The sequence below is a fragment of the Leptodactylus fuscus genome, chromosome 4 (assembly GCF_031893055.1).
Source record: "Leptodactylus fuscus isolate aLepFus1 chromosome 4, aLepFus1.hap2, whole genome shotgun sequence".
NCBI classification, from domain to species: domain Eukaryota; kingdom Metazoa; phylum Chordata; class Amphibia; order Anura; family Leptodactylidae; genus Leptodactylus; species Leptodactylus fuscus.
Window position 1 is genome coordinate 194407852 of NC_134268.1, and position 23419 is coordinate 194431270.

At 41.7% G+C, this 23419-nt stretch overlaps 1 protein-coding gene across 10 annotated transcripts in view; it reads right to left on the reverse strand.

The window, feature by feature from the left end:
- The window catches only part of DIP2C (disco interacting protein 2 homolog C), a 346599-nt gene that overhangs the window by 186764 nt on the left and 136416 nt on the right, over positions 1-23419 (reverse strand). For 8 of the 10 annotated variants that reach the window (XM_075271576.1, XM_075271574.1, XM_075271580.1 and 5 more), the window contains exon 2: positions 10607-10675. The exons of the other annotated variants lie outside the window; for them this stretch is intronic. In XM_075271576.1, coding sequence (XP_075127677.1) covers positions 10607-10675 — 69 coding nt within the window. The remainder of the gene's footprint in view (positions 1-10606; positions 10676-23419) is intronic. 10 annotated transcript variants of the gene reach the window in all.

The following is a 23419-nucleotide window of genomic DNA, read 5'->3' on the forward strand; positions in this document are numbered from 1 at the left end:
TGCATCTATCACAGAGTCGATCATTGGATGGCTTCACTACCATCAAAACTATGGACGCTCCATGACCGTCAAGGAAGGAACACCTGTAGTATTTCACTTCACAAGCAACCATTGGAATGAGGACTGATAATGTAAGAAAAATGCAACTGCTACTTAAAGGGGTTGTACAAGACTTCAAAAACATGGCTACTTTCTTCTTCCCAAGAAGTGACATCATGTCTGTTGGTGACATCACCATGCTGCACCTCTGTCACATTCATTTTTAATGGAATGGAAATGTAACCTTGCCATGTGACCCATGAACATGAGGTCCCTTCCTGAGAAGGAGAAAGCAGCCATGTTTTTGAAACTTTTTTAAAGGGGAAGCTTAGATCATTATATAGCGTTGACACGCACACTCTTCTCTTATGACATTCGGATTCCTGATAGACATGAGTCTATTGGGGGATCTGTGAACTCGGCCCGAGAAATGATTGGTTCCATTATTTCTTGGATCTTTCATTAAAACAAGGGTCATGTGAATAGACTCATTAAAGTCTATGAGGCCGTGTGCTCCATGTGACAGATGCATACCAACTTTAATGCCTGGGCCTAGACATCTCCAGAAGAAATATAAGCAAACAGTATTATAGGCCTGATCTGATGAAATAGGTGATGAGGCTTTTGGCACCCAAGCTTTGTGACTTAAAGAGGATCTGTCACCTCTCCCTAAATGTCTGCTTTATTAACTAATTATATCACTCATGTGATGACAGTTTTGCTTAGACGTATACCATTGTACCATTAAAGAGGACCTTTCATCAGATTGGGCACAGGCAGTTCTATATACTGCCGGAAAGCCGACAGTGCGCTGAATTCAGTGCACTATGGGCTTTCCCGATCTGTGCCCCGGGTAAAGCGTTATCAGTCCCAGTACCGTAGCTCATTACAGTCAGAAAAGGGCGTTCCTGTCAGTCAGTCAGCTACGTCCTTCTCCACAGCAGCGCCTATCGCGCTGTACAGTGTGAGCGGGAAGGAATGCCCCCCTCCCCTCCTGATAATACTCGTGGATAATACTATGGACGAGCTGTGTGAGTAGAGGGAGGGGGCGTTCCTTCCTGCTCACACTGTACAGCGCGATAGGCGCTGCTGTGGAGAAGGACGTATTTGACTGTCAGAAACGCCCTTCTGACTGTAAAGCACTACGGTACCGGGACCGATAGCGCTTTACCTGGGGCACAGATCGGGAAAGCCGACAGTGCACTGAATTCAGCGCACTGTCGGCTTTCCAGCATTATATAGAACTGCCTGTGCCCAATCTGATGAAAGGTTCTCTTTAAGGAGACTTATCCCTTCATCGCATATGGAATGAGTGTCAGATGGCTTGGGGTCTGTCTGTCACGTTCCCCAGCGATCAGGAGACTGGGACCAAAAGTCCCCCTTAAAGACTCCTTGAGGATGGATCGCCAATGCGCTTATGTGACCAGCATTCCTATGGGGCTGTGGGTGTTGCCAGAGACTGCAACCACCTGAATATGAAGAAATGGGGAGACAGTCATGCAACTGCATTGGTGCTTCGTTCACAAGGAGGCTTTAAGGGGATTTGTGGTCCCCTGATCACTGGGAAACCGGTGGTCGGATCACCAGCGATCTGATACTTAACCCCTATCTTGTACATAGGGAATAAGTTTCCTCTTGGCCCTTTAAGGAAGCTTTGCGGGGTAATTTTAACAAGTGTATATATTCCTTTCTGTAGATTTCTGTACGGCTAATATTCAGCCCACAGATTTCCTTGTCCATACCGAATACAGAAAGCATGATGTGGGAAGCAGGTCACCGTTTTCTCATCTATTCACACTTCTGATAGAGAAGATAAATAAGAATCCCTTACTTGCTATTATATGATACAGAATAAGATGTGGGCTTACTGGAATAGCCAGGGTTAAGTAACAGCATCTCTCACGTACGTCAGCAGCGAATCCCTGTTGTTACTCTTGGTAACACGTCGTGATTACTAAGCAAGTCTATTTATAGTCCGAGTCTCTAGTCGTCTCTTCATTAGAGCAGTGATCAGCCCCACATTATGTCAAGGACATCATTCCGCACGCAGGTAAAACGCCGTTTACATCCTGCAGTTTCTATTTGCAGGAAATTCAGCGAAGTGAACAGATACAATAAGAGACAGAATCTGCCCTGTGACCTGGATGGCATCTACTCCCTGTCACCTTGATAGGTTAATACAGGATTCACAGAGCGGTTCCAGGTAGATTAACCCTTGTCATGAATGACCAGCAGGGAAGATAACGTTATATTGGATGGTAATGTAGTCAAGTTGTAGAAAAATGAAGTCATGTAGAATATTCTAATGTTTGTCTGTTTAGAATGGAAACAAAGATGCAAAGCCGGATACGTCACGTGATGTAACGCAAGGACCGCAATGATTTATAGTACTAGCCAGGGCTAGGGAGTCTAATCCGTGGAGTCGGAGATGGAGCCAGTTTGACTGGACTTAGAGGAAAGTTACCGATTCCGGCTTCAGAATAAAAGGATTAATAATATTAAATGATATTATACAATCATGACTAACACTAGGTTCACAATATTGTTGCCCCTCTGCTAATATAATGGTAACACACAGAGAATGGTGGACCCCGTTCGCTATAATGGGGTCTGTTGGGTGTCCATCGTTTTTACACTGCATGGAGTTTCATCAGACACTGGCGCAGATGTGAACATAGTCATAGAGGAGCTTTACTTTATGGAGTTGTTAGTGGTTTGGGCTACTGACTCCACAGCCATGGTACTGGGTTTGGGCAGCTGTTATAAGGCCTTGTTCACCTCCCATTAATGGCCCGTATTTGATGTATACCTCATTTGATTTTACAAGACAAATGTATAGAATCGTGTAGACTATTCCATACTTCAGTATGCCACCATATACTGACTCCCAACACAAGATAAAAGGACACGGTCTGGCCAAAATGACACTCTTTTTTTGCCACAAACAGGTTAACAGAGCCCTATGAATATGTTTATCATGTATATCAGGACCTTCTAGGGTTTGTGCACACGACCAAGCGTGAACCCAAGGGGGTTCCAGTGATTTCAATGGGTGGTCCTGCTCAGTTCCAATCCACTTTCACAGATTTGGATAGGACATGCTCCATAATCTTCAGAAAGGAACGGAGCATCAGAACCACCCCCTTGGACTACACACTCAGCCGTGTACCTAAAGCCTTAATGGCGTACTTGCTAAGCAGAGATTACAAGTGTGATATAGGCATGCAGCCAAACACAGCAAACTCTATAAATCTGTCAAGCAAAAGCAATGGAAACCTGATGGAACTGAACCAGGACTCCAGTGTGACCACGGTCTAATGATGGTATGCTTGGTATTACCCAAACACATGCAGTGTGGGCATGGCATGGGGCATGGTTTGTGAGTATACTGTCACAGTCATCCCTGGTAAAGTGCATTTATGCAATAAATTTAAGCAATTCTAGATTAAGCAGGTGGTAACGTCACATATAGACATATAGGGCATAACGTTACTATTCAGAAAGTGTCTCACGCCTGTAATTAGCTGCTACATTGTGGAAAGTGTCACTATTGTCCTATCTATCTATCTATCTATCTATCTATCTATCTATCTATCGTTATGTGATATAAGGGTGTAAGGTCACCATCTAAATCAGTGACAATAAGACATGCACAACACAGATACTGCTCATAACTTCTGGAAGGTTCATCCTTACAGTATCTATACGTTACATTGAGGGCTGGAGGTATACAAGCTTAGGGCATGTCATAATAGGCAGCTCATCTGATTTAGAAGTCTACAGGTTCGCAACTATCTCTGACTTGCCTGTATACAGTGGGATGTCGGCACACACAACGATAAGCAACTACTTATATTCTAGCTTATTACCATCGTCTGTGCACAGTGGGGGAGATTTACAAAGACTGATGTTTTCATTGAGAGTCTTCACATCTCCTGCACCAGCGAAGGGTTCACCTCATTTTATGCACCTGCACTCGAATCTAAGCCAGATCATTGCAAACTTTGATTTAAGGCATCACTGAAAACTCTTTGAGATGATCACCTTAAAAGTGGTCCCCTAGCAGGGTTGATTTCTTAAAGCGTGCCTCCATTTATAGAAATGAATGGTATATGTGTGTATAAGAAACTATAAATATATAACTAGAAATATCTTATTTAAGAAATGTTTCCTTTTCCAAGACATTAGTGTAAGGAGAGGGTAGGGGGAGAAGGAGGCTGCTGGAAAACACATGCAAACTGCTGCTACACTCAGCTATTCTGTGAGTCAGGAAGCTCTATTAATACTCCTGTGCTAGAGATAACAGACTACATGTGCACAGAATGAGGCAATAAATCAATTATCAACCTCCTTCTCCCTCCTCGCCTCTCCACAGAGTTCTTTGTATGATTTGGATATGGCTACTGTTTCTATGTAAAGATACATGCTGATAAGGAATAGGAGCAGCCTAATAGGTGAGAAGAAAACAGATTTCCTGAACAAGATGTATTACAATATTTCTTATATTCACCTGAACTATTCATTTTTGAAATTTTATTTTATAATTAAAGATATGCTTTATTTAAAATGGCCAGCATGTATAATATCGGATGGGACTGAAAAATCTGTCACATGCACCTTTGTCTGAAAGGGGGTGATCTTTTCAAGAAGATGGTCTTTTGGAGAGATTTCACTCAACCCATGACCTCCCCAGACAAACAATGTTGCAATGTGAAAGATTAGCTTAATAAAGTAACAACAATCCTAAGATTTATTGATTTTATTTTTATCATTCCAATATCACGACTCTTCTACCAACACTACATAGTTGGCAACGGAAATACACACATAACAAAGCTATTTCCTCCAATCTCTCCATACATCGGCAGAGAACCCATATACATACATAATTGTCAGGACTTTGATGGGACTGGATGACCATCTAACATGCAAGTATGTGCAGTGTCGCAGTAGGAAACCATTAACAGAAAAATAGTTGCTGTTTTAGTGTTTTAACACTACTTTGTAGATAAGAGGCTGCTAGTGCACAGAATGAAGCAATAAATCAATTAAATAGCCCGCAGAAGAATCCCACTCGACCTCTGCTTTCTCCACAGAGCTCTGTGTGTGAGGCAGAATACAGAGACATATCTAAGGAAACAAGCATTCAGACTAAAGATAAGGAGCAGGAGAAAAGCTTGGTGGTAAAAGAATCTTGTTAAGATATATTATACACATTAGGGAGAGTGTGTGCCTACATAGGCGTATGGAGACTTACAAGTCATTCCTGCTCCGCTAGGGATTCTGGGTAAAAAATATGCAAATCTATTCTCCAGGATGTAATTAGGAGAACTGTGCACTCTGTATGCTGCCCTCTAGGGACACAATGTTTCTTATTTTCACCTCTACTATTCATTTATGAAAAGTAATCTATAACGTAGCATACGCTTGAGGAAAGTGGACCTTCATTTGTGGCTCTCCAACCGTGCAAAACGACAACTCCCACCATACTAGAGAGGGCAAGAAACATGGCGGTCACTGAACATGCTGCCTTATTCTGCTGATACTGAACCATGCAAGTCTTTGTGACAATAATAGCTAGACAATAATAACCCCATCATCAATATGGCCTTATATTTCTAGGAGGAACAACAGAGGAAAAGCACAATGCAGAGTTCCCAGAAAAGTCAGAGGTTAAAAAAGTTCTAACTGGAATATAACAGGACTAGAGATGAGTGAACACTGTTCAGATCAGCCGATCCGAACAGCACGCTCCCATAGAAATGAATGGAAGCACCTGTGACGCCGGCCGGCCGCCGGCAAAGTCAGCGTCACAGGTGCTTCCATTCATTTCTATGGGAGCGTGCTGTTCGGATCGGCTGATCCGAACAGTGTTCGCTCATCTCTAAACAGGACCCGTCTGAAATGGGGATGGGGATGATCTGCTCAATAAGCCAAAGGAGCAAACATTTCTCCTGATTTGGCTACTTACCCGCATTACATTACAACCCAAAAAATCATAGGACTGGCAAATGCTACAGAACGCAAACAACTTCACTTCATCAGAACCCAGTATATCAACCCCAAAACACAGATAGATAGGTTGGGATCACCTGAATCAAATGAGGTTTCCCCTTGTGAATCGGTGCCAATGCTATGGAACTTTTTGTCAATATGGAAACAAGCAAAGCTCATTTGCACATTGACAAAAACTGCAATATATCTCAGCAACGGAGGCAGCGATTCTCAACAAGGAAACACCATTTGATTCAGGTGATCCTAATCCATGTATCTGTATTTTGGGGGTTGATATTTTGGTTCTTGTGACAGACTCCCCTTCAAATTTCACAAAAAGTTTGTTTTCAAGCGAAAAACAATTTACCAATCTCCGTTACTAGCCACTCTGTAAAACATGACGAAAGAGACTGACTTCTGTGTCTGTTAATGGGATTACTGACAGGAAATCTGCTCCGTGCTGAAACCAACATCACCACGAAGATGGATTCGGAGGATTTTATTTTGTAGTTGCTTATATAGAAGGCTTCTACCTTTACAAAAAAAATTCTAACATCGTTTACGATTCCATTATTTACCATGTTCAAGGTCTTAACTTGCTGTCAGTGAATGGAAACGTTCCGGTTTGTAAAGCTAAAAACATGTTTTAATGGTGTCCCACAGTGGGCCTGTGTCAGGTGACTATTGAGGTTCCAGCCTAAGGGTGCATGCACACTACGTAACGCCGGGCGTGTATGAGAGCCGTACACGCCGGCATTACAGCAGACTGCCGAACACTTCCCATTCACTTCAATGGGAGCGCTCGTAACAGCGGCGTTTACGAGCGCTCCCATTGAAGTGAATGGGAAGTGTTCGGCAGCCCTGCTGTAACGCCGGCGTGTACGGCTCTCATACACGCCCGGCGTTACGTAGTGTGCATGCACCCTAAGGCTAAGATCGCTTCTGCGCCACTCGTCACAATGTCTGTATGGAATCAGTGAATGAAATAGTCCTATTTTGAGGACTTTTTCCTTGACCAGTTTAAGCTTTAAAACGACGGCCACCTGATAGATCCCATAATAGGGCCAATTGATTGATCGCAAAATAACCGAAACCGATGATCAACCAGGATAACCTACGTAATTTTGTTCACTTCTGTTTTTCACCTCGCATTTCTAGCTGACGTCAGGGACTGGCTGACATCACGTGGAATTGCGACATTTGCGTCAAAAGCTGAGGCCCAATCACAGGCCTCATAGTCCCTGACATTACCCAGGAGCACCAAAGACAGTAGGAAGCCGAACTAGAGCACAGGAGAGGTGAGTAAGACTGTTTTTTTATATCCGATCACCTCCCCTGGCCCTTCCCTTATTATGCTCTGGGGTCTCAAATTTCGGTTCAGCTATGTTCAGTTCAAACAAAACCAATGGACAGACCTCACAAGCCAATCCTGTGGAGTTTGCCCAAAACACTTAATCATTTTGTAATAGGGACATAGAGACTTAAATAATTGCCATTATTTATAATTAATTGAGGTAAAATGCCCAATTAATCATAATTTTGTTTTAGGTTATAATCGTCCAGCCCTACTCTATAATAGTCAATGCGGTCCATTGGAACCTGCGTATAACTGCTAATGGTCCTCCTATGGTGTAAACCCAGCCTCAATGCAAATAGTTAAAAGTTTCCTTCATAGACAGCACAGATTTCAAGAATTGTGAGAGATTAAAGGGGCGTTCCAGGAAAATTGAATTGATGACCTATCCCTAGGATAGGGAGTCAATATCAGATCAGTGGGGAACGAACACACAGAATCCCGGAAAAACCATTGTTCTCATCTGTGGCTCAAGTCATACAAGTCAACACAGTCACTACACAGGCCTATCTGTTTCCAACTCTTCTTCATATAGTGGCCCTTGAGAACAGCTGATCGGCTGGAGTCCCATGTGTCGGACCATGTCGATCTGATATAGATGATCTATCCAATGGCTAAGTCACTGATATAATTTGCCCAGAAAATCCCTTTAAGTCACAAAGAAAACTAAAAATTGCCTGATACAGTATGTCTTTTTAACCTGAAAGGGACTTGCCAGGAACTCACTTCACAAAATGGAGAGCACACTGCCTGGTAAGGGAGACCGCAGCATTGATGCATGCCAGGTGCTGCACCCAACCAATAGTATGGATGGTCTTTCCTAAGGTTGGGCCAACAATTGTAACATGCCAGAAAACCAATTTAGGATGCGGCCCCACATGACATTGGGCCATGGCAAAAACGCAGCGAAAAAAGACAAGGTGCTTTACAGCAAATCTAGTGAATTCCATCCACACATTGAGAAAAAATACACACAGTGGACACGCTGCAATTTTTTAAATACGTTGTGTTTTTGGAAATCGCAACATGTCAACTATACTTACGGAAACACCAGCAGTTTCCCTATAAGTATAATAGAAGCATTATGCATTGCTGCCAAGGTTTTTCCCGCAGCACTTTTTGGCTGCAATATGGGGACTTAGCCTTAAAAAGGGTTCCCAGGTTATCAAGTGAAGACATCTGCAGCAGCAGCGATGCTCTCTGAACGCCATTTCCAATTCACAAACCATGTGCCGTCACATTTATTAGTCACATGGCCTGATCGCAGTTCAGTCCCACTCAAGCGAATAGGCTGAGCTGCAATACCAATAACAGCTGTTGTACAAATGATACTTGGTAAATGCTGCGCTCGCCTAAAAGCTGCAACTTCTCCCGGGGGCTCGGATGTTGAACTCGTGCGGACCTTTAATTGAAGACCTATCCTAAGGATAGGTCATCAATTATTTAGCCTGGAAAACCCCTTTAAACCTAGCTAACTAAAACATACAGCATTTATAGAGATCTATTGTGTTAGTTTTGGTTTTAGACCCATGTTGGATTGTGGATCCAGGACACAAGTATGGGCTCACAAATTTAGGTGTCCCCCTAATTTTTGGCAATGCAGGCTGGTATAAAGAAAGATATCTGCTATCACAAGTGCCAATCCTGTTACTTGAGACAGAATGGTTACTAGGGACACACTGAGTAACTGTTGCAGCCCTAGCAAACAGCCCAGATTTGAACTGAGGCCTAGAAATGGAGGGAGGTGTTTAGTCACTACCCAAAGCATACTTTTCATTATACTGTTCTGCCATAGTAATCAGATTCCAAAATTAAAGGGGTATTCTGGGCTCTTTTTTGTGGCCTATCCTTACGACAAGCAGCCCACGCTGATCAGCTGTTCAGAACTGCTGTCGGGCCCAGTGCTATACAGTGAATGGAGCTGGAAGCAGGTGGCTCAGTGCACTATATAGTGAACATATAACATTGCTACAGCTCAGGAGCTGGGAAATCTGACCCTTACAGATCAGATAGCGTAAGGGTACACAACCAGCTGTTGTAAAACTACAACTCCCAGCATGCACACTTTCTCTGCTGTTCATGGAATTCCCATTGGAAGTGAATGAAGGGAGTTGTACTTTCACAGTAGCTGGAATGGTGACGGTTTCTGACCCCTGAGATAGAGAATAAGCCATCAAAATAAAAGCCTGGAAAAGCCCTTTAAATTTAGATTTTCCTTATGCGAATTACACTAGGTTCCAACCTGCGCTTCATCTACGTTCAGGGTTTCCGTCCCCAAATCCAGTTACATTTTCTGCCCTTTTCCGGTGGAAACCAGGCGGACTCCATTATAGTCTATGGCGCCCCTGGGTTTCTGCTTTTTTTAAGCAGATTAGGTTTCCGGGTTTTAGGAAACTGGAACGCAGGTGTGAACCTAACATATTAGAGTAATAATCCAAACTTCTATTGACCATTAATATTTCACAATTATTCCCTATTATTAGCACAGAATTTCACGACTTATCCGGTCAACAGTCTCACCTTCAGCAACTTCAGGGTAAAGCCATTTTAATTTATTGCAGATTTTTGAGGCCTAGTACCCAGACATAAGACAACAGCGGATATTTTATCATTTTATCTTTCACATGTGTTTTATCATGTGCTTACTGAATTAAATGAACATTTTCGGTTTTGTTCAGGGTCTTACATTTAATTTACCTCCACTGAGGCCTGTGCAAGGAAAAATGGCTGCTCCCAGAAGTTGTGCTATTTACGATCCAGCAATTTCAAGATACAGAGCCAAGACACTTAGAGCGCTGGTTACAGCTCTAATATATTGTGTGTTTATTTCTCCATGTCATTTATTAATCGGCTTGTCATTTATCGTACACACCACTTTAAATTATGATGTGTGTAAATTTAGAATTTCGCGTTGAATGCTATATAAATATCACATAGCATTACACATAACAGTCAAATCAATGGATAATCAACACGTGAAATGACACGCTATAGACTGCCATTTCATGTCATGGTAATTGGAGGAAGAGAACAAGCTCTTGACTCTCTTTCAGCCTAATTTCTCATTGTCGCCATGAAGGAGCTCCTGATTGGTTCACTCCCAGAAGCACAACATTGCATGATTGCAGAAATAAATCACAGGAATCACAGTGGCGAGGAGACGTCGAAACACGGCACAAACACAATCAAATGTTGAAAATATGTATGAATCCTTCTTACATAATGCTGCTGTTTTCCAAGACCTCCCATGCCATCTCATTGCTGAGGGACCCGAGATACATGGATGACCTGGAAAACAGTTATTTTGGAAGAAACAGCTAGTGAAATTAATCATTGCAGGCAAGACATATTTAATTCAAAATAACGGCCCTTGCATACACAAATATACCCGAACTTCAGCAACTTTCTATGCACATTCCCCATAAAAATCAAGACACTTCGTAGTAATATAAGATCCTGATTTGGCCTCTTGGATATTAGGCTCAGTTTACACATTCGTATTTACCAACTTTGTAGTTGGTAAAAAAAAGGAATGTTTAACGTCTTGGGTATTAGGCTCAGTTCACACATTCAAGTTTGCAAACTTTTTTGTTGTCGTTACAATAGGGATGTATAAAGTCTAGAGATGAGTGAGCAGTATTCGTTCGAATATCGAATCCTATTATAGTCTATGGGAAAAAAACGGGAATGTTGTTCCGGTTTCATGGAAAGCAGAGTTCGAGACCATGGATTATCCAAGTTAGGGAAGTAGCAGGATGAGGAGCACGAGGAGGTTTTTGCATTAAATTCAATGGATTTTTCGTGCGTGGTATTCTACCGATACGAGTATTCGATCGAATACTACTCGCTCATCTCTAATAAAGTCATATCCCCCGACCCGTCCTGTTGCCGAAAGTTGGTAACTAATTACATTATGGCAGTCATATGCATTATATGCACCCAAATCCCTGTCCACGTGTTGTGGGCACAATTCTCAAATCCAAAGTGCGTGCGGGTTCACATCTGCGCCCTCGTCTCCACTTTCAGGTTTCCATCTTCTGTCGACAGGAGACGGAAACCCGGCAGACAGTGTCCGCCCGTGAGCGCCCGGACTTTGTGTCCGGTTAAAAAAAAAACTATTTCGCTGCAGAGACCAGAAGACGCTCACGGGCAGACACTTTGCAAACCTGAATGGGTTTGAAAAGTTACTGCCGATTTCCGTCTCCTGTCTAGTTTCTCAGGCAGAAGACGGAAACTTGAAAGCAGAGACGAGAGCGCAGATGTGAACCCACCCTTAACTGCCTATGTGGGTTTACACAGAATTTTTGGCAGCGGATTTTGACACAGAATCCGCCTCACAAACCCGCTGGCAAAAACAGCCCTAGCTAGTAGCGGAAAAAAGAAGCGACATGCCCTATCATGCCGTGGATTCCGCAGCAGAATCAGCTGCGCCGTCCGCGGCTCGAGACACTACACAGGAGCAGGATGCCGCAACGGAAAGCCAATGCTGCATCAGCATTTTGTCGCAGCAAGCACCTGGAATGTTCACACGCCTGAAAAAGTTTCCACGACCTTTTCCTCCGTGTGAATATACCTTAAGGCCACAATGTGTTGGAAAGGATTTGGATACACGAACATGTAAAACCAGTCTTAAAAATGTGTTATTTTTGTTATTAATAGCGTGGGATACATTAGGCACTGAGTGTACAGTTCGGGCCTAGACAAGTAAGTCAGATCATTTCCAAAATGACAGGTGTTGTGGGGTGTTCCTAGTATGCAGTGGTAAAATGTACCGTATTTCAAGGGTGGCCTCATTGATGTGTGAGAACTGAAGGCTTACTAGGTCTAGACTAATACCAGTAGGACAGATACTGTGGCACAAGCTGATGAAAAATGACTGAGGGTCACCTTTGGAGGTCACATATAGTCTATACCTCAATGGGTCAGGGCTGTTTCGGCAGCAAAAGGGACCTACACAATATTAGGCAGATGGATCTAACGTTATGGCTGATCAATATATATATACAACACATAAAACTTGCTGAGTGATATTACTAAGGCTTCATGGCTCAAGGTGAAGTGGGTGCAGAATTTTTAAAGGAAGGCACTCGAATCATACTCTGATTACCTCTGAGTGTCACCCAAGTGCCTTCCGTGCTATAATTATTTCTATGGGGGTCGATCCTGTTCCGATTTCACATAACAAGATAGGACCTGCTTTATAATTATGGGATCGAAATGGAAAAATCGGAGCTCCCCTCAGATGGGACACTCGGGTCACTACAATTTCACAGGAATTATCACCAAGCTATTCACAGCCGCTGAATACCCTATATACTATAATGCCAGCCTAGGTATGTATACACGTGTCTTATGTCACCTACCTGGAAGTGGTGGCATAAAACTATCTGACCTGGCAGGCTGCTATCTGATACCTTTTAGTTTTGGGTACGGCTTTATTTCAGTGACGCAGACTGAAGATAAAATTAATATTCATATACAGCATTTCCTTATAAACAATCTTCATTTCTAAAGAGATTTGGCAAGAAGTCCGGAGCCTACACCACCACCTAAGCAATGCAGAGATAGCGCTGGCAGAACATCTATTATTTTTCATGATTATTCATTTATTTTATTTTGGAAGTATTTATATTCAGATTATTGTTCTATTGCTTTACTTCTTGTTTGTTGCTAGTTTGTATCCACAAAGATGACACCTTTATCATTAATATACAAGTCTATGTAAATCTCCATTGACAACACTATTGAGGGTGCCAATATAATGATAATAGATATTATATCCCGAAAAATTGCACCTCTGTCTAATAAATCAAAAAAATAATATCAAGACCCAATACTACTGGCTTAGGACTCAATGGAAACTTCTTTTGGTGGCGTGACATTTTTCAGTTCTTAGGGTATGCTCGCACTTATCAGCGTTCCTGCACGAAATTCCAAAATATCAAAATTTCATTCCATACATCTAAATGTGGTTGTTCCTGCTACATACACATGGATTTTTGCAAAGTTTATACAGATGTACAGGACAGTCACAGAGATGTCTGCAGAAAAGAAATCTGCTGCATGTGGACATGGATTAAAGAGGTTTGCCAGGACTTTGGCAAACTGATGACTTATCCTTGGGGTAGATCATTACTACTACATTTGTAAAGATTCAACACCCAGGACCTGTGCTGATCAGCTGTTTGAAGAGTTTGAAGTGGTTGGATGAGCTCTACTCCCTCTTCTCAGGTCAGTGACATCAAGCCCATTGGTCACATGGCCGCAATGCAGATTAATCCCATTCAAAAGAATTAAGCTGAACTGCAATACCAAGCACAACCACTACAAAATATATAGCGCTGTACTTGGCCACAGCACTTGTCCATACACTGCAGACTCTTCAATCAGCTGATTGTTGGGGAATTTTTTTATGTAGATTGTGAGCCCCATATAGGGATCACAATGTACATTTATTTTCCTATCAGTATGTCTTTGTAGAATGGGAGGAACACAGGGAGAACATACAAACTCCTTGCAGATGTTGTACCTGGCGGGATTCAAACCCAGGACTCCAGCGTTGCAAGACTGCAGTGCTAACCACTGAGCCACCGTGTTGCCCTGATTGTTGGAGATTCTGATATTGATCAGCTGATTGTTGGGGATTCTGATATTGATGATCTATTCTTTGGTCGAGGCTTGGCTTATATGCGGCATTCTGGTGATAGATTCCTCTTAAGGCTAAGGCCACACATAGCGAGCCAGAGCCAAAAAGCGCTGCGGAGAAAACGCATACATGTCTTCCATATAGGTATTATTGAAGAACAAAGTCTGCAGAGGAAAACTAGCATTTCCATAGGTATAGCTGACATGCTGCGATTTACAAACATGCAACATTTTTGTAAATCGCAGCATATTTTTCTGCAACGTGTAGATAACATTAGTCATAATCTTATCCACTTTGCAAGGACTGTAAAATGCTTCAATTTTTTGCTGTGGCGTTTCTGTCAAGGCCCACACGTGGCTTTGGGCCTTGGGCTAAGATAGTTTTTTTTTGTTACAATACCATTCGCCCTTATGCAGGTACCCAAAAGCTACAGTACAAACCCATCCGCACCCAAATATATTTTTTGGGGGGCCGCAGATATACACATTCAGACATGTAAACTGAAGGACTACAGATGAATGTGCCCTTTGAGTCGAGGCTATTAGAGTTTTTTCCCCGAGAAGAAATGAACAGTCAAGAGTAAAGCTACTGTTCAGAAAAAATTGGGCCACACAATCCCCTTAAGCATGCAGTAAGCCGATGCCAGGTCATAAGTTATCTATATAAATGTACACGTGTACGAGAGCCGGAACACATAAAGCCTTTAAAACTTCAACGTGTGATCTTCATTTATGCAGATTTTATTTGACTAAATCCGCTCCTTTCCTTTATGGTTCCATTATGTATAACGTTGTCTCCACAGATGGGAATTGCGAGGTGCAATTAGCAATTTATCTTGCAGAAAACATTTAATTCTTAAGCATATCGGAATAACGCCTTGAGAGGAAAAACAGGGGAGGGGGACCAATTAGCCTGTATTCACATCTGCTTTTGTATTCAGCATAAGCAGTAAAAACTTTTAATACATAACTTGAGAAAAACCTTTAAATTACTCTGAAGCGGGCAGACCTGCAAAAATGCGAATGTGCTATCTTATAGGTATGAAAGCGAGTCAAGATTCTGCCGCGATGATTGATGGATCTGGTAATTGATGAAATTCATTTCTGCTACAGAATTAGATGGATAGAACCGTCATCATATCACAAACGTAGCAAACCTTACAGGAATGGGACTTAAAGGCTTTTATAATATCTGATGCCCTTCTTAAGACGGGCAAATCTATGTACTGAATATATGGCAGGAAATGAGGTATATGGAAGTTCACTTTAAGAAATGTATCCAGGCTGTACCTGTTATATACAGTGCTGTCCAAATGTGTAAGGAGAGTGTGGAAAAACTGCTGTAAAGGATATATTTAGAAATCGAAGGGTTAATAGGTTATATTTGTCGATTAACAAGATGAAGTGAACAAAATATTTGGTGTGACCTTTACCCTTTGAAGGAGGAGCCCTGGACGTGACGATCCGGCCCCCGCAGAGCCCTGATCTCAACATCATCCAGTCTGGGATTACACAAAAGATAGAAGGGATTGGAAAAAGCCTACATCTACAGAAGATCTGGGCTTAGTTCTCCAAGATGGCGGGAACAACCTCCCTGCAGAGTCCTTCAAAAACTGTCTTCAAGTACCGAGAAGAACTGATGGAAGGCAAACGGCAAAGGTCACACCAAATATTAATGAGATTTAAATTTCTCTTTTGTTTACTCATTTCATTTTATTAAATGACAAAAAAATTAACACTTCTATTTTTTTTAAATCATTCTTACTTTGCAGCATTTTCCCACCCCTGCCTAAAACACTTGCACAGTACACACAGATGAAAAAATTGCTAAAATCGCTATTTAAAGGGATAATAGTTTTTATTGCTGAATTATCCTTAGGATAGTCCATTAATATTAGATCTGCAAATGTCCAACGCCTGGGACCCCTACAGATCAGCTGTAAAAGGACAGCAAAGTTTGTAAGGTAAGTGATCAGTGCGGTTCCCAGAATGTTAACATTACCAGGAGGCACACTGTCCTGGTATAGCTGATCTGTGGGGGTCCCAGGTAGTGCACCCCTGCAGATCTAATATTGGACAGTTCATCAATAGTAGAAAGCAGATACCCTCCATTAAAACAGCCGCCCATAGCACTGACAAGTTGACAATGACTTACCTTTCCTTTTGGTTTGTAATATTATAAGTAATGTGACATGACCAGCTTTCAAAAATAAGAAAAGAACGTGTTGTCTTTTCTAAAGCTGGTCATCCTGTGCCAGTTATTTGAGGATATCCTGACCCAAAAGAAAGGTAATAAAGGACAAGCAAAATGCCATGTTCACATGTGGCAAAGAGCTGGGGATGTGCAGATTTAGATTTACCGTACAATGCAAGATGGAAAAAAAAATCTGCACAGAAATATAAGCAGAATGCCTGACATAGTGTAAAAAATGCAAATTTCACTTGTTGCAAAGGTTAGAGGGAAATCTGCAAATTTGAAGCACACAAACGTGGATTTTGCGCCAAAATTGCAGCAGATTTTCTCCAAGTTTGTGGCTAAAGGGAATAAAAACTACAACTTGCCTAAAGGAACAATTTGCAACTTTTTGCCCACTACCAAATACTAAAGGTTTATTACCTTACTGTAGCGGCACGTGCTACAAGGGAGTATGGAAATATCTTTTAACAGGACCGCGGTGTACACTAGAGTTAGGCCTTATTCACACATCTGCAATCTGCAGGTGTGTGAGGTCCCTGACAATCACTGGCTGAGTATGGACCCTTTTATTTTAATGGACACCTATAGACTTCTGTTCTGTGGAAGAACGGAAACATGCTCTATTTTGGTCCATTTTGTTGACCACTAACCCTATTAAATTCTATGGGTCCGTGAAAATTTTTTTTTTTGCTTTTCACGGACTCACAAACTTTGAAAAGCATATTCCACTGCCACCATGGCATCACAGAGAACATTACAGTGCTAAATAAACATATCTTTGTTATATATGTTACTTCTGTTAATTTAATGTAAAACAAGTCTTATGCAAATTAAGTAGTTGGTGCACTAGGGGTGGGCCTTCAGCTTGGGATTACTGTCTTGTAGCTTAGGTAGGATGGGTGATGTCATAGCAGTGAGAAGATCAACTCCCACATTAAGGGGTGACACAGGCAGGATTGAGTAAGGGTCTGAGTAGCAAGAGCAGTGCTCCAGGGAGCCGAAGGCCCGCCCCCAATGCACTTACTGCCTTATTGGCCTAAAAAGTCGTTCTTCTCCAAATCTACAAAAGTGACATACATTACAAAGGTGAATTATTCTTCATTATAATGTGCTCTGTAACACGATAGGCACAGTTGAATATACTTGGAGGTGGTGATAGACTCATATACGTGAAGAACAGATCAGCCATGGTCAGCACACCACCCTTATAATATAAGAATATAATAATATACACAAGAAGAATGTCCAAAACCTATAACAAAGGCAAACAGCAGTTTTTAGAGTAACACGCGATAACTCAAAGTATCTGAAAGGAGCCATTAAATGGCTGACTCGCGGAAACATTACCAGCCGTCAGCACTATAATTATCGCTCATCAGTATCAACATTCATGACATTGCCTAAATGGAGTCCATCAAGGCTGGCATCAAATCTATTACTGACAAGGTAGATTCGCGGCGTCCTTCTATCTCCGGATACAAGCTAATAACGCCATCTCTGTAACGTTACCTGTGGACAAACTCATTTTCATTCATCGACATGGGCACTTGGCATCTGTTCTTCTCAGGGAAGCCCAGACAAGGTTAGTGCTGATGTTAAGCTTATAGACTTCCCGATGCTTCCAATTTACTCATCAACTTCACTTCTATTCAATTTTCGAACAATTAGATGCAGATTTTGGGAGGCTTAAAACAAAAAAAATTGCACGTCTTTGTTTAAATCCGTTTCGAGTGGTAGACCAGGGGAACGGTACCAGAGAGGTAAGACATATGGCAGCTATGTGGTCCCTGCAGAGAGAGGACCTAGCCATGGTTGGTCCTATCACTTTGATATTGCGTGACTAGAACCTATACTGAGCTCCCCTCTACAGAGAGGGGCGGGGGGAGTAACAGACTCTTCTGTTCTAAGCACTTCAAAGGAGCTCCCGTCATGGGAACCCACTGGCCACATCCATAATATAATTTCACATTTTATGAATAAGATACGAAAGTTAGTGCTAGGTTGTCCATAAAGTGATTATAAATTGAAACATCACTTTAGCTTTCTAATAAATCAGTATAATGGTCTATTAGAAATGGATTTCCAAGACTTTAATAATGATCCTATCCATAGGATATGTCATCAATATCGGTTCGGTGGGGAGACAATGCCCTCAACTATCAGTTGGTTAAAGGTGGCATAAAACGTGGGCGAGCCAATGTGACCTCTTCTTCAGGACTGACATCATATCTATTTGTTACAAGGCCTTTCTGCAGCGCCTTCCTATTGCTCCATTCAACTTCTATGGCAATGATAAAGATAGCCAAGAGGTCAACTCGACTTTCTTAGTCTGTCCCAGGTTGAAGTGTAGATGTGCATGCATGACCAATGCTCCATTCAAATGGGGGCATGGGTCTCCTACTCTCATGACTGGTGTGGGTCCTAGTGGTCAGACTTCCATCAACCATACACGTATTATCTATCTTATTGTTTTGGTCTTGTGCCTCTTCCTAAGCATAAAAAAAACATATTTCATGCCATTTTATCAGGGTTCCCAAAGGAAGCTGTAACTGTCCCATTATATGGGATTCATGACACATGTATGGTATGGTAATGTAATAAACTGAACTGTCTGTAATATACTGTAATACCGGGGCAAATTCATCAATGTTCAATGTCAATAAAACATTGCAAACCTCAGAGTTGTACCTTTTTTTTTTTTAAAAGTCATTTGTTCCAAAAAGAATGTGTTGTGAGGGTATGATAGGGCAAAGTCATCAGTTCTGCCAAATTCAGCATTTACACCAGGTTTTTGGTGTAGATTATGGCACAGGATATGCCCAGTTCATCATGAGCCTTGCTCCTTATCATAAATCAGGCTAAAACCCTATACACACGACGACTGTGCATCCGAGATGGGGCCTACCCTTCAGCAGCATGTAATCAGATGACACTTGGACTGACATCCGAGTGCATCCCAATTTGCACTTACCTCTATAGGATAGGACCTGCTCTATTTTCATCAAAAAAGACAATTGGGTGCAACCTTGGATGGCGCAGGGATCATCAAGACCGCTACTGTATGCCAGTATTGATTAATCCCCCCCCCCCCCCCCTAACATGTCATATCACCATGACAGGAGTAGTTGCAGTTGGTAGATCTAATTAAACTATAGACATGTACCATATATACTCGAGTATAAGCCGACCTGAATATAAGCCGAGGCCCCTAATTTTACCACAAAAAAAACTGGGAAAACTTATTGACTCGAGTATAAGCCGAGGGGGGGAAATGCATCAGCTACTGGAAAATTTCAAAAATTAAAATGGTCGGAGTTTTTGGGTGCAGTAGTTGCTGGGGAAGGGGAGGGGGTGTTTTGGTTGTCTGTCTGCCCCTTCCCTGAGCTTGAGGACTGAGTTTTTCTTCCCCCACTTGGAATTCAGTCTGGCTGAATATAGGGTATCTGTAGTGCTCCTATTAACCCCTTCCCGACGGAACAGGAGCACTGCAGATCCCCTATATTCAGTAGACCGGACACTGTCAGACACAGGATACCTAATGTGTTTGTGTGTCACAGTCATTTTCTACTTTTATATGTATTCTAGGGAAAGGAGGGATTTACAACTTTTATGTTTTTTAAAGCTTCTTTTTTTTCCGCCATTTTATGGGAGATTCTATGCATTGATATTGCAGCTGGTCATAGACACCCCCCCCCTTCCCCACGAAAAAAAAAAAAAAATATTTTTGCTGACTCGAGTATAAGCCGAGGGGGGCTTTTTCAGCACAAAAACTGTGCTGAAAAATTTGGCTTATACTTGAGTATATACGGTAAGTTTTTTTTTCAGATGAGTTTGTTCCTCATTTCTTAACAATCAAAAATTGCAAAAAGCTATGGAAAGTAACATAATTTAACTATAGAAAATTTGTCCTGGATTTATTCATACTTTACTACCAATTATTCCCCACTATAACAATGAGAAGTTCTTGCTCTGGGCCTGGAGCAACGTGGGATAAAATGAGGCCAGGGACTTGTTTTGTTCCAAGTGTGACAGAGTGGGAAAAAATATCATGACAATAACCATGGAGCATATAAAAGAAATAGAAAGGCAAGAACGTCAAGCGCTGGTTTATAGACAGAGAGGTCAGCGATGATGTCAGATATAAACAGACGTATCCATAAACACCTCCAGACTGTCAACCAGCTGGACAGAAAGAAGGCAGGCACAAAGGCTGTCCTCTATATAGTCTGGTAGACACATCAGTAGTAGAAGTCATTTCACGCAAGCAGTAGAGGTTTTGCCTAAAGAAATTTTGTACCATTGACTAGGGCCAATTTTGAGACAGTGTGTGAAAAAGTACATAAAAAAATAGCAGCCAATGGGCAGTAGATGATACAGTGGTATGTCAGTAGATTTACCCTAGATATAAGGCTAGCCATATACATAGACTTCATATTTTGGTGGGTCCTCATGTGGTCATCTGACAGATGATGGGATCGTTCATGTGATGAACCGACCATCCACACTAACAACATATATGCCCAACCATGGGAAAAGAAAGAAGTGCAGCGAGTTTGCTCAGACGACCATCCAAAAGCAGCCGATCATGCCAAACACTAACATGGCCGATCTGTTACCCCGAGCACTTGACCCTTTTTCATATGCACTAGTGTCCTTATAATATATATTTTAAAAAAAAAAAAAAAAAGTAGATTGTGAGCCCCACATAGGGCTCACAATGCACATTTTTCCCTATCTGTATGTCTTTGGAATATGGGATGGAAATCCATGCAAACACGAGGAGAACATACAAACTCCTTGCAGATGGTTTTTTTGCCCTTGGCGGGATTCGAACCAAGGACTCCAGCGCTGCAAGGCTGCAGTGCTAACCACTGAGCCACCGTGTGGCCCCTAGTGTCCTTATAATATTGACAGCAGGGATTACGTATTGAACTTGTTCCTCAACCTTACTATCTTCATGCCACAGCTAACCATACTGGCCAGGACTCAAGAATCCTTTGAACCATTTAATATTTTACTAGAAAAATGGTGGCTATAGGGACACTGGTGAACAATCCGCGTAAGGCCATGATCTTACTTCTAGGTTGAAAAAAAGAGAGCAGATACCTTCTCGATCTACTAATCCCATCGCGGAGGTCTACTGGTACTGTAGATCATGGTCTATTTGGCCACCACGGTTCTAGGTATAGCCCTAAGATTGTTGCTGGGGTCCATTATTTGAGTAAAGAGTATTGGCTAAAAAAAGCGTATGGTCAGTGAGTTTGGCAAAAGGCATAGTCTCCCATGGCGGTGACTTTTGAAAGCAAACACCAATCCAAAATATATGCAAAGGGTTCTCCTAAAAATAAAAAGTAATACCTGGAATGAGTTGTTCTTCTGAAGGGCTAACCTGCAAAACATTGCCCACAAATGTGTAAGAGTTTTTGATATGCAGTCCCTAAAAATAATCTTATCCTAGTGGCTAGATAGCTCAGAAGGCAGGAAGACTGACAACACCCTACCAATAAATCAGTAGTTTGAGGGTTCAAAGATTGGACTGGTGACCGAACAGTATGTCACATGATGCCACCTAGTTCATCAGAAAATGTTTTTTCTGTCTTCCCTGAAACATCTACTTCATCACTACACCACCAGACAGAGGACATTTTAGTAGTTAAAAAGAGCACAGCATGTCCCGTCTCTATGGCGGACCGGACCTACGACTGTGATGATTAAAACGTTTGTGCAAGAGACAGGTGATGTTTATTTTTCACACTAAAACCATTTAGCTTTTTCGAAAAACACCTTTTTTTTAAGGCCTAGTTTAGACTGTTACTTCTGTACGGCTGAGCAAAATGATGAACGTTTAGCTCCAATTGAGTCTACATTTTTTCTCCTTAAAGGACAATTACAGACGTAATGCTGGTTCCTCTAGTAGGCATCTCTGCAAATAGCATGAACACGGTGTTCTTTATATTTATTCAGGAATTAAAAATTCTTCTGAAGAAAAGCTGAAAGGCTAAGACGTCTTGTGAAATTATATATAAAATATACAGAACTGTGCAAAAGTTTTAGGTTGGTGTGGAAAAAAAATTATACAAAGTAAGAAAGTCATCAAAAATAGAAGTATTCATAGTTTAGTTTTATCAATTACCAAAATGAAATGAATGAAGAAAAGAGAAATCTAATTCCCATCAATATTTGGTGTGACCTTTGCCCTTTGCCTTCCATTAATTCTTCTCAATACTTGCAGACAGTTTGTGAAAGAACTCGGCAGGGAGGTTGTTGCCGCCATCTTGGAGAACTAAGCTCAGATCTTCTGTGGATGTAGGCTTACTCCAATCCTTCTGTCTCTTCATGTAATCCAAGACAGACTGGATGATGAGATCAGGGCTCTTTGGGGGCCGGATCAACACTTCCAGGACTCCTCCTCCAAAGAGCAACGGTCACATCAAATATTGATGAGATTTAGATTTCCCCTTTCTTCATTCTATTAATTGACCAAATAAACTATCAACACTTCCATTTTCCTATCGCAGCACACCTGGCTAAAACTTTTGCACAGTATATCTGTATATAAAATTGGAAATACATTTTACTTTTTGGTTTCCACTAAAAATTGCAGCCATTATTTTCTTTTTCGCTGTCTTAAAATGACAAGCAAATTGATTCAACCAGATTGTCTCGCAATTATTTGTCTGTAAAATGAATTTGTTGTCTAGGAAATGCTCGGCTTATGGCTTTGAGAGTGCCTTCTGTCCTTCTCCTAGAAAGACATTTGATTTCATATTACACTTTCCTGGTTGCACATGTTCGGAGTACCTGTTCCTCATACAAATGAAGCAATGATTTTCTAGGCTATGTATACCAGCAAGCTCCAAACTGATGCTCTCCAAGGGATAAGCTACAAGTGCAACATAAACAGTAGCCAAATCCAAAAATATTTGGGATGCTCTTTATTCAGAACTGTAGAGAGGAAAGGACTGGGAACCAGGGAGGTTAATACCACTAAGCCCCTCTGCCTTGGACTCTGTCCACACCTTTGTCAGGGGCACCATATTGAGCCTCCAAGACAGACTCCATCAAATTTGAGAAAAACAGTACTGTATGCAATGGACCCCGACTCCAGATGGGGGGGTCAATCGTATCCGAAACGCATAGAGTCCTGATTTCTATCATATCCTGAAGTCACAACATTTTAAAGCTGGCCA